The 18,172-nt window shown below is 45.5% G+C and overlaps 3 protein-coding genes across 9 annotated transcripts; 1 reads left to right on the top strand and 2 right to left on the bottom strand.

Annotated features, from left to right (window-relative positions):
* Window positions 1–326: 326 nt before the first annotated feature.
* On the bottom strand, window positions 327–3,810 carry HYPK (huntingtin interacting protein K). The gene is made up of 4 exons (XM_081049346.1): window positions 1,460–3,810; window positions 1,071–1,126; window positions 658–709; window positions 327–508 (listed from the first exon to the last, which is right to left on the bottom strand). The coding sequence occupies exons 1-4, from the start codon at window positions 1,736–1,738 to the stop codon at window positions 413–415; spliced, it is 483 nt and encodes a 160-aa protein (XP_080905472.1). The 5' UTR covers window positions 1,739–3,810; the 3' UTR covers window positions 327–412.
* Window positions 2,270–7,296, top strand: SERINC4 (serine incorporator 4; the record flags this gene model as incomplete). Its single annotated transcript, XM_081048962.1, is given in 13 exon segments — window positions 2,270–2,367; window positions 2,858–3,034; window positions 3,154–3,332; window positions 3,791–3,870; window positions 3,995–4,088; window positions 4,372–4,583; window positions 4,768–4,863; window positions 4,964–5,090; window positions 6,054–6,126; window positions 6,550–6,598; window positions 6,745–6,898; window positions 7,088–7,265; window positions 7,267–7,296. Coding segments are annotated over 13 exon segments (1,545 nt in total). The 5' UTR covers window positions 2,270–2,271.
* On the bottom strand, window positions 6,218–9,973 carry SERF2 (small EDRK-rich factor 2). 7 transcript variants are annotated; one of them, XR_013993405.1, is made up of 5 exons: window positions 9,898–9,973; window positions 9,190–9,298; window positions 8,343–8,569; window positions 7,851–7,996; window positions 6,223–7,636 (listed from the first exon to the last, which is right to left on the bottom strand). XR_013993405.1 is itself a non-coding variant. In XM_081049343.1 (4 exons), exons 1-4 carry the CDS (start codon window positions 9,902–9,904, stop codon window positions 7,958–7,960), a joined length of 405 nt encoding a protein of 134 aa, XP_080905469.1. In that variant the 5' UTR covers window positions 9,905–9,973; the 3' UTR covers window positions 6,219–7,957. The 7 variants fall into 7 exon arrangements, 4 of the variants coding, with proteins under 4 accessions (XP_080905469.1, XP_080905468.1, XP_080905470.1 ...); XR_013993404.1 differs by having other exon boundaries at window positions 6,218–7,996; XM_081049343.1 differs by having other exon boundaries at window positions 6,219–7,996; window positions 8,343–8,592.
* Window positions 9,974–18,172: the final 8,199 nt, after the last annotated feature.

Raw genomic sequence — 18,172 nt, 5'->3', positions numbered from 1 at the left:
TGAAACTGGATTGGTGACTGACATCTATATACGGTGGCTCCTAGGCAGGTACTGGCCTTTTAGCTATCTATAAGCTACCTGTATGCTATGGGGTAACTGCTGAGACTCCAAATATGCCTTGAATACTGTTGCATGAGAACTAGTCTGATTAGTGAACCTGGCCTGCCACCTAGCATCTACATTCAAACATGAGATACTCCCACACTGAGGATACTCTGCTTCACACAGGTTCATTAAGGGCTGGGGAGCTGGGGGAGGGTCACTTAAATTCAGTTATACTCCAATGTGAATTTCCCACAATAAAATACAACATACATTGCACTTGATCCGTGATAACAACTGCAACAACAACAAAAAAAGACGTCTTTATTGGAATAAGTTAATCCAGTGGGTAGATCTGAGAAAGCACAAATCAGTTGGTTAAGGCAATAAGAGCCTCTACCACGTTTCCCATGTGTTCCCTCAAGCTCCGCTCTGCTGCTGCTCGTGAGATCTCCATCTCTGTCATCTGCAGGAAACACGATCAATGGTGTTACCTAAGCCTTCTGCCTGGCATTAATGTGCCACCAAAACACACTGCCTCTAGTTGTTTCAGGAAAACAACCCAAATTAAAGTAACCTCCCCCGCCCATATGCTAGTTATGCATCACTACTCACTATCAGCTCCAGGTCTTCCTTCTTGATGGTTACTTTTGCCAGTTCCTTCTCCCTACAAATATTCATGTACATTAGTCCTCATTCTATACCTCCGTAAACTCCCAGGAAGGATCATTCCCAGTTGTGCCTTACAAATAAATGACTTGATAAACATTGTTGAGTGAACACAAAGTGACTCCCACCCTCTCACCTAACATTCCCATCCTTTCCCCCATCCTTTGACAGCAGGCAGCGGGTGATGCCAGAAGGCCTTTCCTTCACCAACAAAAGCATAAAGTCGCAAACCTTAGATCTGCCAATATTGGTGATAGAGTTGAAGAATGGTACAAGGTACAAAGGCGTAACGATGGCTTTTATTTGTGTCTGGGGGAAGGAGAGGGTCTGGTAGGGCTGGCTGCGTGCACAATACTTACCGCTCCTGCTTGGCTTTCTGCTCCCGGGAACGTCTGTCTCCAATCACGGACATGGCCTATGGGAAAGACAGATACAGTTACTGCTCTGCTATCCACAATCTCCAAAAATCTAAAAAGCCATTAACAACTGGGTCACAGAGTATTCACGATGTCGAGTGTATCAGGAATCAAGGCCTGTTTAACTCAATCGTATGCTCCTGAGGTGCACTTTAAACCCAATCTCCAGCAAGCTCCTTTTCGCGAGTCGCGGGCTCCAGTGATGGTTCGGTTTCCCTCCTGCCGTCTCCCGCCATCGGAATCGGGACCCCGTCCAGGAGTGGGGCTTCCAGGTACAGCCTCGGAGACCCCTGTGTTCTCAGCCCGACCAGACACACTCCTGGCTAACTTACCGTCTCCAGATTGGAACTCTGGATCTCCTTCTCCTCCGCATAGTCGGTGACTCTCTCCAAGTCCGCCGCACCACTGTCATGCTTCCGTGGCTTCTCGGGAGGCCGCTCCGGACCGCTGGTCTCAGTCTCCAACTCTAGCTCTACATCCCCCTCGGTCGCCATGCTGATTCCACCGCGCCGCCGCAAGGCCCCACCCCACCTCACGACGACTTCCGGTATTGCCACGCAACATCCACTCGGAAAGGAGGAGGTGGGGCTGGCCCTGGGCCACACCTTCATTAAAGCTCCAGTTCCAGAAGCTTCAAGTGAAGAAGGCGGTGCGCCTGTCAGACTTCTTTTCGGGCTTGTACAGTGTCCTTTTCTTCAAAGCATTCTCCCAGACCTAGCCTGTCAGCACTCCACACTTTCCCAACCGACATCCTTCCCTCCTCTACCTAGATCCCTCCCACCACCACCCTCTCACACACACTCTCCCAAGGAATTCTGTTCAACCAGGATGATGTCTAATCCTAAACCAATTAAGACTGCTAATCCACAGGAGGCCACATATGCAAATTGCTGCCTAATCTGGGGAGAACAGCTTGAGTGGCCCAACGGCCCTGGGGAGAAAGTAGTTTCACAAGGAAATTTGCATTTACCACATCCTGGAGGTCGGTGTTTTGCTGATGTTTTGCTGATGTCCGTCCTCACTCTTCCTTAGATTGGGTGACCAGCCCCAGCACAGCGGCAGTCCAATGGGCTAAGGACAAAAGCGAGCTACTTTCTCATCTACCTTCCATCGGGTGGACCTAGGCCTAATCTCTGGGACAAGGATGTTGGGTGCAAAGGGCATGGCCAGCCCCAGTACCTCCCTCCGCCTTGAACACCGTGGAGTCAGCAGTGTCACAGTGAATCCTCCCTTCTATCAGGTGAGAAGGTACTTGGGCAGGGGTTTGAAAGCTCCCTAAAGCAAGAGCTACCTGAAAAAGTGGAAGGGAATGGTGGCTGAAGCTGAGGAGGAAAACCCACGGGAGCCAATAAAAATGATAGGCCTTCCTGCCCCTTCTGAAGCCCTTCTGCTGCTTTGCCTCTCAGACTGCTTGCTGATCACTAAACGTCTCCTCCCATGTTCCCAGTACCAGATGTTTAGGTCTAGGGAAAGATTAGAGGCCAGATAGGACCTAGGCTTTTAGGAAGGTCTTCTTAAGCCTGCAGGTAAACTCTTAATGATGAAAGCTCTACTTGATGTCAGTGGAAGGCAATCCTAAATAGCTTGGAACCAGACATTCTGATAATTCCTGAGTAAAGGAGAGAAGGGAAGGGGAAATTAGGAATTCAGCCTCATGGGTTAACCGCACCACACATGCATTAATCTCAGCAAATCTCTACCCTGCTGCCCTGCATCTGTTCTACCCCCAGGTGTCTTGGTGTGGGCCTGTTCCCTGTACCTGCTGCTGCCATTATAGGTGGCCTCCTCTCAGAGAGTCCACTTGCAGCCGCCTGTTCTACACCCTCCTCCACGTAGGGGCCTCAGCAATCTGCTGCCTCCTGCTGTCAAGGACAGTAGTGGAGAGAGTCTGGGGCAAAGCACAAGGGGTAAGTGTGAAGGGGTCGGGTTGCACTGATGAGATTCAGATTGGGGGCAAGGGACAAATCAGTGGATACGCTTGTGAAGCAGATCCGTCTTTCTGCATGCTGACTTGCCCTTTCCCCAGATCCAGATGCCCTCGGGGTTGTGTGCCCATCTGTTTGGCCACTCTCACTGCCCAGTGCTCAGTGGCTCTGGGGCTGTGTACCGAGTCTGTGCAGGAACCGCCACCTTCCACCTGCTGCAGGCTGTGCTGCTGGTCCACCTCCACTCCCCGACTAGCCTGCGCGCACAGCTGCACAATAGGTTTGTGTGTACTTTTTGGGTGGGGGGGAGGATGGAGAGGGAAGTAGACATAAGCTTAGTGAATTCCAAGATGAAGTTAATAGCACTGTAAAAAGACAGAAACCAGCTTTAAGTCCCCGTTTCTGATGTACTTGCTGGGTGACCATGAGCCACACATTTATCCTCTTTGAACTTCTAGTTTCTAAAATGGAGATGACAATGGGGTTATTATATGCAAAACTTTTGTCAACAGTAAAACACTGTCCAGATGTAATTTAGGTATCTGAAAATTAAAATTTGGAATAGGCTGTGATGGTGGTTTCCAGCACTTCTCACAAGGGGCTGTTCCTCCTTTCCTATTATTAGTATGTCTTTTCTCTCCTTTCCTACAGTTTTGCTTTCTCTTTTGCCTTCTTCCATAGGCACTGTTTGCTCTTTGCTTTTTCTTCTGAGCCTGATTTTCTTTCCCTCCTAACCAGCTTCTGGCTCCTCAAGCTGCTGTTCCTACTAGGTCTCTGTGCTGTTGCCTTCTGCATCCCTGATGAACATCTCTTCCCAGGTACCTTCCATCTCACATCCTAATCAGCAGGAGTAGGGTAAAAGATTTTCTAAGAAAAAGAGAGGGCAGGAAGACAACCAGGAGTGGTAATATCTGCTTTATCCCACTGGTGCCCCACTTGCAGCCTGGCATTACATTGGCATCTGTGGAGGCTTCACATTCATCCTGCTGCAGTTGGTGCTTATCACAGCCTTTGCCCACTCCTGGAATAAGAACTGGTAAGGAGCACATAACCCTAAAGGCTCTTGCTGGGAAGGTTGTCTGACATTACTAGACCCAGGGAGGTTGGGCAAAGGACATGACAGGTCAGTGATCTCATAGCTCCCCAATGAGCAGTATCAAAAAAGCTCAGGGAAAAAAAAAAAAAAAAGCTCAGGAACATGATACTGGGGGCTAGGTGGGATGGGTAGTCACACCAGTCTTCTGGGGAGGGGGAGTAGTTGATAATGGGTAAAAAGAAAGACTTGGAACCCCACACCACTGCCCACTTCCCATCCTTAGGCAGACAGGTGCAGCACAAGACTGCCGCTGGTTCTTAGCCATGTCGCTGGCCACCCTAGGATTCTACGGCATGGCAGCTGTGGCGGCAGTGCTCCTGTTCTGCTACTACACACATCCAGCTGGCTGCCTGCTCAACAAGATGCTGCTTAGTCTGCACCTATGTTTCTGTGGCCTCCTCTCCTTCCTCTCCATCACTCCTTGCATCCGCCTCAGTGGGTACATGCCTCGTAACATTCCAGATTTGGGGGACCTTTAGTATAGCAAATTTCCTTAGTCTCCCTAATCTGTCAATTGTCTGCTTCCCCCAAAGGGTGGGGAGGCAGAAGTGTGGGTAGGGTTAGGAGTGGAGGAAATTACTACCCTGTAGACTAAAGCAATGATCCCCATTCTCCCCAGAGCAACCCCGCTCTGGCCTTCTACAAGCCTCTATCATCAGCTGTTATATCATGTATCTGACCTTCTCTGCACTGTCCAGCCGTCCTCCAGAGAGTGGTAAGGACAGGACCTGGACTCCCCATGCTAAAAGTTTTTTGCTCTTGCCTAATACCTAGCTTTGTTCTTACCACCTTTCTCTTCTTTTGCCCCTTCTCAGTAATCCTTCAAGGACAGAATCACACTCTGTGCCTGCCTGGCCCGAGTAAAATGGAACCCCAAACACCAAATACTTCTCTGGCAGTGCTGAGTGCAGGCATCATGTATGCTTGTGTGCTTTTTGCTTGGTGCGTAATAAAAGTATGGGGAAGAGTGAGACAAGGGCGGATGCCCAGGAGAGAGGGATGGTCAAATTGTCTGGGACCATGTTTATTTCAACTTTAGAGCAAGACAAGAGGAAAGCTCCCTATGAACAGAAACAATTTCTAAGAATAGCACTTGTCAGATGATCTGTATGAGATGAAGGGGGTGGGGGGAATGACTCAAGAATTAAAAAAAAGGTCGGACAATTAAGTTCATGAACTCATCCTAGAAAAAGTGCTACATCCCTCACTGCTGAATATCACTAAAGTCACTTTAGAAGTACTCTCATTGGGAAGCTATGCACCAGCGCTAGTGCCTAGTCCACCCTTCAAAGCAATTTTTTGGAACTCTTTCTGGAATGGCCAACAGAGCTGTCGTCATATTACCCTTGATGTCCTGACTGTCATCAAAATGTCTTCCTTTCATTATTTCCTTTATCTTCGGGTAAAGAAAGACGTCATTGGGGGCCCGATCAGGTGAGCAGGGAGGGTGTTCCATTAATTTGTTTACTGGCTAAAACATCCCTCACAGACAGTGCCGCGTGAGCTGGTACACTGTCATGATGCAAGAGCCATGAATTGTTGACGAAAGGTTCAGGTCATTTTCATCTAACTTTTTCATGCAGCCTTTTCAGCACTTCAAAATAGTAAACTTGGTTAACTGTTTGTCCAGTTGGTACAAATTCATAATGAATAATCCTTCTGGTATCAAAAAGAGGTTAGCAACATTGCTGCAACAAGTTCGTGAACTTAATTATTGGATCTTGTATATGCAAAGATTTTAGGGCCCTCACATGAAAAGATTTCTAAATCTTTCGGGGAAAGGGGCTCTAGGAGTACATTCCCCTCCTGAGTTACCAGTATGGACCAGTTGGCAGAAAGTATCCTCAGATAAGCCCTCCTGCTATTTGACTGGACCTGCTTGAGAACTGTATTCTTCTTTCTCAGCAATGAGGCTTCCTACCTGGCTGAGGTATTTGGGCCCTTGTGGATCGTCAAGGTTTACAGCTATGAGTTCCAGGTGAGAAGGCAGAGCTCAATATCCCCAGTGCCCCTCCCTCCTCACATACAAACACACACACACATCCTACCAACCGCTACCCAGAAAGCTCAGATTCTAGCTAACAGCTTTTATTGAGTACCCACAATGTGCTAGGCACTGTGCTAGATACTTTACATACATCATCTCATTTAATGTACCCTCACAACAACCCTGTGAGGTAGGTATTTGCTCCATTTGACAAATGGAGAAATCGAGGCACAGAAGATTAAACATCTTACCAAAGTTCCCATAACTAGTTATATGCTGGAGCTTGCATTTGAAACCAGGTGTGCCTTCACTTCTTATACCAGACTAATCTTTTCAAAGAAGGGGAATTTCCTATGTTAATACCCTCAAATTCTTTCAAAGTCATTCCAAAATATGCTGCCTTTTGTTTTACAGAAGCCATCAATCTGTTTCTGTTGCCCTGAAACAGTGGAGCCAGAGGAAGGTGAGTGTCAAGTAAGGTTCCATAGAAAGTATAGATTTCTGCAGTACGCGTGGCCCTTAAGTGCCTTACAAAAGCAACTGGGGGAGGAGGGAGGAGGGAGAGGTATTTCAGCTGAACTTTGCCCAGCAGCCCCTCCCTTTCTTCAGGACAAAGGGGAGGAGATGCCAGGCCAGCTGACCGTGAGACCTCTCTAGCTCCTCCAGCAGAAGCCCAGCATCTTTCCTACAGCTATTCTGCCTTCCACTTCGTCTTCTTCCTTGCATCACTCTATGTCATGGTTACCCTTACCAACTGGTTCAGGTAAGTTGGAGGTAAGCCTGGGATACTCTCCTGAAAACCTAGCTATTTTAGGGAAAGAGCAAATCAAGGCCAGTTCCAAGGGTTCTCAGGAGACAGACATGGGTCCACCATAACCTTTGATGGGAAGGTAGGACAGGTCTAAGTAGTAAGGCCCTGCACATTCTCTAACCACAGACTTTGGTTCCACAGCTATGAGGGAGCAGAACTGGAAAAGACTTTCACCAAGGGTAGCTGGGCTACCTTCTGGGTCAAGGTTGCCTCATGCTGGGCCTGTGTACTGCTCTATCTGGGGCTGCTACTAACACCACTCTGTTGGTCCCCCACACAAGACCCCAAGCCTCCTCCTGTCTTCAGGCGACATCGCATCAGTACTGCCAGATAACAAATATCCAGTCTAGGTACTTTTAACAAACGGGGGTTCCCTTGAGGTTGTACCCATAGTCCTGATTCAGGGGACTGTCCAGCCCAGCAAATGGACAGTTACCTCCCTTTAGACTGAAGTCAATACTATGTCTGAAGTGGAAAAAGTGGCCATATATACGCTAATGCCCTGGGCAAGTATCTGACTTACTAGAGCTACCATTACATCTTCACCCCAATTCAAGAGTGTTTACTCCCAAGTCAGGAACCACTGCTGATTCCAGCAGACAGTATGGCACCAGCCCTTCCCTGGTTCACGTGATGGAGATGGGGGCAGGGAAAGACCAACAGGGACTGAAGACTTAACTTGGCTCTGCCCTGGGAGACAAAAAGAAACATAAGCAATTCAGCCCTGGGCACTGGAATATAAGAAGCCCAGAACCCCAGAGCAAACCAGGACACAGGAAGAAAGGAGCACAGAGACTACCCCAGGTTTTAATCCTGATCTTGAGGTCAAAGGAAGTGGGAAGACAAAAACCCTCACTGCATGAGGAATGACAGAAGAGAATGTGAACACTTGAAAGCAGCTGACCGTGGGAAGTCTGTGAGCAGCAGGATTTGGGGGCTAACTTTCAAGCAGGCGAACAAACTGAGGAAGAATGAGGAAGAGGGACGTAAACTTAGGTCTTGGAGCCTTCCTTAGGCCCTCAGCTCCATCCCTCGGATGGTGTTTAAGGTCTGGATGGGGGACAAAAAACACGGAAAAGAAGTGGTTCTTAGAGGATTCCTCTACCACATACCTGGAGTACTTGTCAGTTTGTTGTAGTATAATAAAGGATTTTTCTGTAATGTTTCACTTAGTCTACATATCCACAACTTTTTAGAATCTAAAGTTCTGTCCCCTTTTTGTGGGAAAGGGCAGCCATTCCTCCATCCCCATCCCCCCAAATCCCCAGTCAAACCAGGCGCTCAAGGAATTACAAAGCTAATTTTAATACTTTGGGGTGAGCCCCACAGGAATAAAAAACACTGGGAAGGGGTAACCCTCTCACCCCCAGGAGTGGCCCAGGGGGAGAGGGGCTACCTGAAGGGAAGGAAGCACAAAAGGGACCCGCTGCAGACTCAGGGCAAAGGGAATGCCATCGGTGCTGGGACCTGTGAGCACTACAGGAGGAAACGCGAGCGTGGTGGGACTGGCTCCAGGCACACAGGCGAAGGGCAAGAGGGTTGGACACGAAGCCACAAAGCTACTTGGGTTCCTCCTTCTTCTCGTTTGCCTTTTTCTGCTTCTGCTGCATGATCTCCGAGTCCCTGGGGGTAGAGATGATGGGGCACTGGGAGGTACCAGAGGGCAAAAAGGACAAGATGCAGGGGGATGAAGGGCACAAAGGATAAGATGGAAGTGGATGGGACAAAATTCAGCATGTGGCTATTGTACTCCCACCCTAGGTGAATAAGAGGAAGAGAGCTGAGGCTCAAAAAAGGCAATCAGTCTGTATCTGGCTGTTGCCCAGGGGGTCAGAAGTCTGGCCACACAAAGGCTATTCCGTGCTGAGTACCACACCCAGCAACACCAGGGAGAAGGTTGGGAGAAGGGAGGAGAAACGAACAGCAAGGAGGGCCAAAAGCACAGGGCTGTCATGACCACTAATGCATCTGAATGTGAAGCTCCCTGCCCTTGCCCTTAAGGTCAGACCCAGGGGCACTCAGAAATCAGACCTCGGGCAGGCACCCGCCCCAGTCCCTTCCTGTTAAGGCGGTGAGCTAACAATGTGGAGCGTGGGGAGGAAATAAAACCCTAGAGGAAGCAATGCACTCTGCCCCTCACGACTAGTTCAGATGTTAAGCCCTGAGGTAGCTCTCTTTTCTGGTACAACCCTTGGTCTAACCCAAGTCGCACCCCACCCTGCCCCTCCCCTCCCAGGAGCTACCTCTGCTTGCGGGCGGCAGCAGAAAGCCCGTCATCTCGGCGCTTTCCCTTAACCGAGTCGCTCTGCTTTTTCATATTCTTCTGGCGGGCGAGCTCGCGCTGGTTACCGCCTAAAGAGAGAAGGTGAAAGGTGAGACGCGGGGGCCTTTCGGGCCACACACCGGCGACCCCCTTCCCTCTCGGGCACCAACAGAATCCAAAACTTCACTCCACGAGCCCCAACCCATTTCGGGGCCTCAGCTGCTGAGGAGGTGGAGGGGGCCGAGCTGCCTGCCACTGGGCAGGTCAAATTGAAGGGTGGAGGGAACACGGCCCCGAGGAGCCTGCTAGAGGCGTGTTTCGGGGCGGCGTGGGGCCCAGACAGGTAGTGGTGGTGTGTGAACGATTTGGGTCTCTGTGGGGGATGGGCTGAGATTTGGAGTAGGGGGCTCTGGGCCTATCACTGGGACGCAGGGCTTCTCCCCACACCGCTGAGGGTCAGAGAAGGCCTTTGCCTGACGGGTGGATTGGGGGTGGGGGGAAGGAGTGTTTCTCAAGTGGCGGTGGGCAAAGGGCCGATTTCCGGGCTACGAGTGTGAGGGTCGCCTAAAAGCGCTCCTAGAAAAATGCCTCATTGTAGAAGCCAGGAGGAGGGCAGTGCCGGGATCGGCAGTCGTGTTTGTAGTGGACGGGGAAAAACGGGCAAGAGGAGGGGGTTCTCAGTGCTCACGGGTCATGGCGACGGCAGCGGCTCCGGCCTGCCTCCGTTGCGTCCCCTCGTACAGTACGACGTTACAGGCCCCGCCCCTTTCTCGCAGCGTAATGAAGTCGTTCTTTCCTCCCCGCCCATTCGCGCCGGGACACCGGCTCCCATTGGGCAGGAAGAAACACGTGGGGCCCAGGGCCTCGCTGGAACCTGGGCAGATGAGGGGCGGAGTTCGCAGGCGTAGCCCGCTGGGTGGGGCGGGGCTTCCCGAGAGAAAAGTTGGGTCGGGCGGAAAGAAAGTAGGCCGGGTCACGTGGGGAGGGTGGGGGTGGAGGGGTGCGGCTGGCTATGTGGCGCTCCCGCGGGCTCGAGCACGTGACCTGACAGTGACCTCAAGCCGGGATGGTTTGGGACTCTGACAAACTCTGGGGCGCTGAGGGTGGGGGCCGAAACGGTCCAGCCGATTCTGTGTTACTAGGACTCTCGGACTAAACTTGGCGCTGTTACTCAGTATTCCCACCACCTATTGGACGCTCGAGTTCTTCACATATCATGTAAAATCATGTACAAGCGCAACTTCAGAAACCCTTTCCAACCACGTAGTCCCACCACCCCAACCCTTCTAATATAGAAATTCGCAGCCACGTACGGTATGTCCTAAAATTTTGATTCTGCCCATTTCTCTACAGAAACTTCAAATGTGGAAATGCAGTGGCTTAGAAGTATTTGAGGATCCCCAAAATCAGACGATGAATTTGGATCAAGGAGTAAGAGACTGGGAAATACACATACCGTTTATGTCCATTTCTCCCTCTGGACGTTTCAGCACTGTCGTATCTATCTCCAAGCCACACGTGGTTTTTAGTATCAGTTGAAGAGCGTGAAGCTTAGGTTTCCCACTAAACTCATTCTCATTCCTAGCCCCATTAATCTTGTGTCTATAAAACTCCCCAGCAGCCCTGAAGAATTCACTGGATGAAGGAGAAATTCTTAGGAAACATTATTGGAAAGAACTGGTTGTAAATTTTAACTGGTGATTTTCTCTCCAGCTAGTGCCCATAGCAGAACCCAGCTGAGGCTGGAACTTCAAACTGGCTTCCCCCTCAACATAGAGCTCATGAAAGGCACTAAGTACCATCCTCAATCAGTACCATCCTCATGATTTTTGCCATACCCAAGTATCACTTGAACTATTGTCTATTACTTAATTTTTTTGTATCAGTCTTAAAGGATATAACTCAGACTTCATATTCTTGTAGTAAATTAACCAGTAGCAGCCACAAACAGAAAGTAACTATAAATATAAATACAATAAAAATGAAATATGTTATTACACTTAAAAAAATATATATTGTCAAAGATGCTGAGCCTGAGGCTTGCCCTCTCTTAAAAGAGAAACTAACAAGTGTTAGAGAAAGCTTCCAAACTGAAGCTTTCTCTTGACATAATTAGAAGGTTGAAAAACATTTAATGTTTATGCTTTCAATGTTATTTAATGCTATGTCCCTATACTAACTAAAATTACTTTTCACACCACCATAACACATATCCCACTCTTTGGTAATACTAAACATAGATCAACATCAGTAACACCCATAACAATGTACAAATCCTGACTGCCACTTACTGGATTTAATTTGGGACACTTATTTTCTTCATGCTTCAATCCCTTTATGTGAAAAATGTGAATAACATCTACCCCTTAGTGTTGTGGAAATGATTAATATACAAGTAGATAACTTGATATAAAGGGCCTGGACCATGATAGGCTTTTGGTTAATGTCTCCTCCATTTCCCTTCTTCTAATCTTAAAACTTCCTCTTCTTTCTCCAAATTCCTCTAACCCATCTGTGGTAGCCAGTCTCTGATACGGCCCCTAATGGTCCCTCCCTCCTGGTATTCACATTTTTGTGTAGTCCTCTCCTACATAGAATCTGGGTTGGTCTGTGTGACTAACAGATAATGGCAGAAGTGATGGTATGTCACTTCTGATGCTAAATCATAAAAAATATCGTGGCTTCTGTGTTGTCTCTTGGATCACTGGCTCTGGGAGAGCCAGCTGCCATGTCATGAGGAGAAGCCCACCTGGTTAAGAACTGAGGCCACTGGTCAACAGCCAGATGGGAGAGAAAATAACTCCATTTAAACTCAGCACAGAATTGAGTTAGGAAATAAATTACAGAGAATGAGGACCCCAGGCTCTGAAGCAGAGAAGGAGGTGAGGCAGTGTTTAGGGACTCCAGGCATAAAATGAGAAGGTGAGGAATTTGGACTTGAAGGGTTAGACATCACCTGCAGAACAACAGCAACAGTCTGACCACAATTCGTAAGAATCTAGGCTATCTGGTTTTCCAGTCCCATGTTCCCAATGGAGTCAAGCCACAAGCCACATGGGTCCCCTTGCATGTAGACATACCACAGAACCAGCCCCGTGGGGAAAACCAAGCCAGCCAGGGATGAATGAAATAGTGTAGGATGAGGAAGCAAGTTTTTTTGGGCACTTCCTTATCAACTCCAGCAGCTCAGGTAGGTGGGAGAGTGGAACAACTCTGTAACCAGTCTCCTTTTATCAGCTCACCCCACCCTATCCCCATGCCCAAGAGTCTATTTCTAATCCTATCGAACCTAGACTAGTTGCCATACCTCCAATCTAATTTTTCCAGAAGTTGCTCAAAAAATTCCCTCAATCTTTCAACAAACATTCATTATGTTGTGCACCAACTATTGTATTAGGCATTAGGCATACAGTGATGAACAAAGCATATATACTGTGTTTCCCCGAAAATAAGACTTAGCCAAGACAATCAGCTCTAATGCGTCTTTTGGAGCAAAAATTAATATATAAGACCCAGTATTGTATTATATTATATTACATTACATTATATTATATTATACCTGGTCTTATAGTAAAATAAGAGTGGGTCTTATATTAATTTTTGCTCCAAAAGACTCATTAGAGTTCATTGTCTGGCTAGGTCTTATTTTCGGGGAAACACAGTATCTCTATATTCATGAAACATATAGTGTAGAGAGGAAACAGCTCTCTCTCTCTTGTGTATATATAGCACATACATATGTATTTCTGTGTGTGTATATATATACCTACATATGTATATGCAAATTGTGATAATTGCTTTGAAGGAAAAGAACAGAGTCTATGCAAGGATGATAGTCAAAATATTTAACGGTGCACAGCATAAGCACATCTCAATCAAAACAGATGTCAGTATAATCTGAATGAAGACTATCTGTGAACAATTCTGCCTGTCCTGGTAAGAAATCACAGTACTGCTGGAGTGCTCTCATCAAATTTCTGAAGAAAATTAATTAACAACCTAGACTTTTTTTTTTATATTAAATAAAGCAAAATCTTTATTTTCACTGACTTCAAACTGAAATTTAGCATTTTTTTAAGTGTTGTGTTTTATTTATTTATTTATTTATTTATTAGTTTCAGGTGTACAAAACAACTATTGATTAGACATCTACATATCTCACAAAGTAATAACCCCAAAAAGTCTATTACCCAGCTGACATTTTACATAATTACTAGAATATTATTGACTATATTCCCTATGCTGTACTATATATCCCCATGACTATTTTTTTCAATTATTGTTGACATTCAACATTATTTTATATTAGTTTCAAGGTCAACTGAGACTTTTTCATCCAGCCAAGCTATCAATTAAGTATGAGAATAAAGACATATGAAGTCTCAAAGAACTTATTTACCATGCACCCCTTTCAGGAAGCTATTGGAGATGTACTTCACCAAAATGAAAGAGTAAACAAGCAAACAAAAGTCATAAAAACCAGGAAAAAGGGTATACAACCTGGGAGATGGAAAAAGGGTATACAACCTGGGAGATAAGTGAAGGGTATCCTCTGGCGGCTGGTGAAAGATCCAAAGATGATACATAGCTTTGCAGCAGGCTTAGAGAGAAACCATTTCAGAGTGGAAGAAAAATGGAAATGATAAAACGGATTATCTGATTGTACTTGAATATACTGAGAGATCTCTAGAAGAGAATATGAGAATTAATTGATGATAAGTTCATAGATAACTAAGTAAACAAACTAGAAAAATAACATTATTAATTTCAGGAGGAAAACATACAAGAAAGGAAATGTAAACAGTACGCTGTGTCATCTTGTAAATAACATTTACACACTCATAAAATGTAAACATTCAATATTGATCTAACAAAAGTAATATTACTACGTTAGGAAGATGGAGATAAAGTACATGCATATTTGTGGGGAGGATGAAAGCATTAAATCCTCATTTTTAAAATAGAAGTCAGTGGCTAATATCTGAAATTAAAAATCCAAAAATGGCATGATATTTAGAAAAAGCAATAAATGCCAGGAGAAACAGCTAAGAGACTTGTAATCTCCTTTAAGAACTGGGAAGCAGATTGAGATAAGGGTTACTATTTTTCATTGTTAAGTCTTATATAGAATTTGTATGTACATGTGTAACTTCCATAAAAAGAAATAAATAGTTAAAAACCCAATCATGGTAATGAATGAAATAGTCTAGGAGAAGAGAGTAGAATGAGGAAGAGGTCTAGGCACATCCGATCTCTTAGGAACTCTTCAGTTACTATCTTCCTCACCTCTGCCCCACACTCCCAGTGGGCAAAAAGTCTGGATTGAGAGGAAAAAAATGTGTTGATAGAAAGAGAAGAACCTCCACGAGCAGATCCAGAGATAAGGATTCCCACGATAAGAGAAGAATGCAGAAAGAGTATGGCTAAGGTTATCCCTCCAGGAAAGGTGGCTTTGCATTGGTAACATGTTCTAAGTCCTGGGAGACCCAGGGCTGGCTGAAGTCTCCATTCTTGAAAAGTTACTAAATATGGATCAGGAAATGTCTAAGGAGGGGGGCTAAGGCGCTTTCACCCTTCACCTAGGGCTTCTCCTGGCCCGGGTGATGACATCTCATTTCTCACCACTGGAGCTCTTGAATGGCTCCTTGCCTCCACCAAGCACCTCCTTCTTGTTTTACCTACCTTTGTGAACATATCATGAGCAAAGAAAGCCAAGGTCTCAGAGCAGCACCTGCTCCCAGATACCTGTGCTTCTTCCTTGGTTCAGCCAAATTGTATTTGTATTATTCAGACATTCATAAATTCTATCTTCTCTCCTCTCTCTGAGAGACAGCAGGGGGATAATGTGAGTTTGCCTAACAGTCTTCAACCCCTTCCCAATTCCAATTCTCTACTTCCTGTAACCCACTCTGGGCTTACTAAAATCCTTAGCTACTACAGTCCTGTCAGTCATCTCTCCTGTGGCAATCTATTTATCTGTTCCCTGTAAGTGTTCTCTTTGTAATTGTCCCTCAGCTCTTTGGACAGAAGTTCGGAGGCAAGGAGCTAATACATAGCAGAGTCTGGGCTATCTTGCTGGAAAATATGTATGGTCCTACTCCTGCTAGACTCAAGACAGGGTTTCAAGTTCTTGTGCTGGGGCCATCTGTTAAAATGTACCTTCAATACAGCAGCAGCAGGACCCTGGGAGAACATGTACCTCCCAGTAAAGTGAGCTTGGAGCTGAGCTGCACCCCCCACAGCTAGACTGAAAAACAACAACTTGATATGGAGCTGATGGGTCCTGAAAAAACACGCTGTTCCCCAATAAAATAAAATAAATTTTTAAATTTTTAAATTAAAAAAAAATACATAGGATCGTAAAGGAAAACAATTATATTCAGATAAAGTTATCAAAATTTAAAAATGATTGTGGTGTAGTAACTGCATTTTAATGCAGTAAATAAACATTAAATAACAAATTACTAGGGGAGGCCAGTTAGCTCAGTTGGTTAGAGTGTGGTGCTCTTAACAACAAGATTGCCAGTTCTATCCCGACATGGGCCACTGTGAGCTGCGCCTTCCACAACTAGATTGAAACAACTACTTGACTTGGAGCTGATGGGTCCCGGAAAAACACACTTAAATAAATAAAAGTTTTTAAAATATACATATGTATATAAATAAAAAATTACTAGTGGCGAGTCTAATAATGATTGTAATTATACAGTGGTGATGAATGCAAATACTATTTAAATATCTCTGCAACAATTGTAATGTGAAATGAAAAGACTCCTTTTGCTATTGGTGAGAACGTCACAGGTCCTGGCAGCACCAGTGGCTTATTGCCTACCTTCATAATCAAGGGAGATGTTGAACATTGGTTAGAGGTTAGTGAAAATAAAGATGTAATTTTTTGCCTTCCAAGTTCACAGAATCCCTGAATTGCAGACCCAGGTTTAGAACCTCTGCTTTGTGACCTTGAGTAAGCCACTTAGCTTCTCTAAGCTTCACTTTTCTCATCAGTCCTTAGTGTTAAACACATTCCTAACTCATTTACTCTCACACTTCTAGGCAATTATTTCACACCATTTTCATACCTCAACCCGCATCATTCCTCCCTCATCCTTTCACTCAGTTGCTTCCTACTTCAGAGAAAATTGAAGCAATCTGAAGAGAACTTCCACGGACTCCCACCACATCTACCAATCTTCTGCACCTGCATCCACCTTCTCTGACTATGTGGCCTGTTACCATAGATGTACTGCTCATACTCCTATGGAAAGCCAATTCTGGACTGTACACTTAAAGGGGATCCCATCCCCTCTAACCTATCCAGGGACATCACTCCAGCAATCCTCTCCTCTTTCCCACTTCATTAAAGTTTGGGGAATAGTCCCCCAAATAATTCCCACCAGCATACAAATGTGCTATTTCTCCCACTATAAAACATTCTCTTGATCCTTTTTCCCCGACAATTAATTCCCTATTTCTTTGCCCCCATTTTTGCCCCCAAAACCCTAGAATTGTTCTTGTTAAAGTTACCAAAGAACCCACATTGCTAAATCCAGTGATCAGTTCATACACAAGTATACATAACAGTTTTATTGAGATAGAATTCACATACTGTAGAATTCACCCTTTTGAAGTGTTATGTAAAATTTGATGGGTTTTGGTATAAGAGTATTCACAGATATGTGCAACCATCACCAATGTCAATTTTAGAACACGTTCATTACAATGGTCAATTCTTAGTCTTCATTTTTCTTGGCCTATCAACAGCATTTGACACAGTTGATCAATCTCTTCTCCTTGAAACATTTTATTCACTTGGCTTTCAGGATATCACACTCTCTTGGTGTTCCTGATGTTCCACCTTCCTCACTGGGCCTCCCTTTCAATTGGCTTTGCTTTTCTTCACTCTGACCTCTTTCTAAAGATATGAATGCTCCAGGGTATAATCCTTTAGGCTCTTCTCTAACTTCCTGGGTGATCTTATCCAGTCTCATGGCTTTAAATACCATCTGTATGCTTAGTTGTAAAGATGTGTCATTAGAGACCAAGGCTAAAATCATCCACACCCTCATATTCCCAATTACTATGTATGGATGTGAAATTTGGACAGTGAAAAAGGCTGATAAAAAAAAATGATTCATTTGAGAGCTGTATGGATACCCTGGACTACCAGAAAGATGAACAAGTGGGTCCTAAAGCAAATTAAGCCTGAAATGTCACTGGAGGCAAAACTGACAAAACTGAACCTGTCCTACTTCGGGCATGTCATGAAAAGGCAGAGTTCTCTGGAAAAGACAATAATGCTGGGAAAATTAGAAGGTAGCAGGAAAACAGGAAGACCAAATATGAAGTGGAATTGACTCCATAAACGAGGCATAGGAATGAGTCTACAGGAGCTGAGTAGGGTTGTTGAAGACCGGACATTGTGGACATCACTCATTCATAGAGTCACCAGGAGTGGCGCTGACTCAATGGCACATGACATACACGCATATGTTTAGTACTATGGAGTTTACATCTCTAGCCCGTACATCTTTCACCTTCTCCAAATTTGTCTATAGAACTGCCTGATCCACATCCCCATGTGGATTCTAACAGACAACGCAAGATGTTCAGAACTGAAACTGTTCCACAGGCAATCTTTTGTACCTCAGTTGATGACAATTTCATCCTTCTAATTGTTCAGCCAAAAATCCCAGAGTCATCCTTGATGCCATTTCTCTCACATACCACAGAAAATCCTCTACCCTCAACATATCTAGAACCCTATTCCTTCTCCCACCTACTCTGTTAACTCCTGGTGCAGGCTGCCACCATCTCTAGCTTGGATTACTGCAATAGACTCTTAACAGGTCATATTGCTTTTATCTTGTCCCCCTAGTCTATTCTTAACACAGCAACCAGAGTGATCCTTTTAAAATAGAAATGACTTCATGTTACTCCTCTGCTCAACACCCTGCAATGACTCC

Source organism: Rhinolophus hipposideros (assembly GCF_964194185.1).
Source record: "Rhinolophus hipposideros genome assembly, chromosome: 5".
NCBI lineage: Eukaryota > Metazoa > Chordata > Mammalia > Chiroptera > Rhinolophidae > Rhinolophus > Rhinolophus hipposideros.
This window is presented reverse-complemented; position numbering and strand designations above follow the sequence as displayed.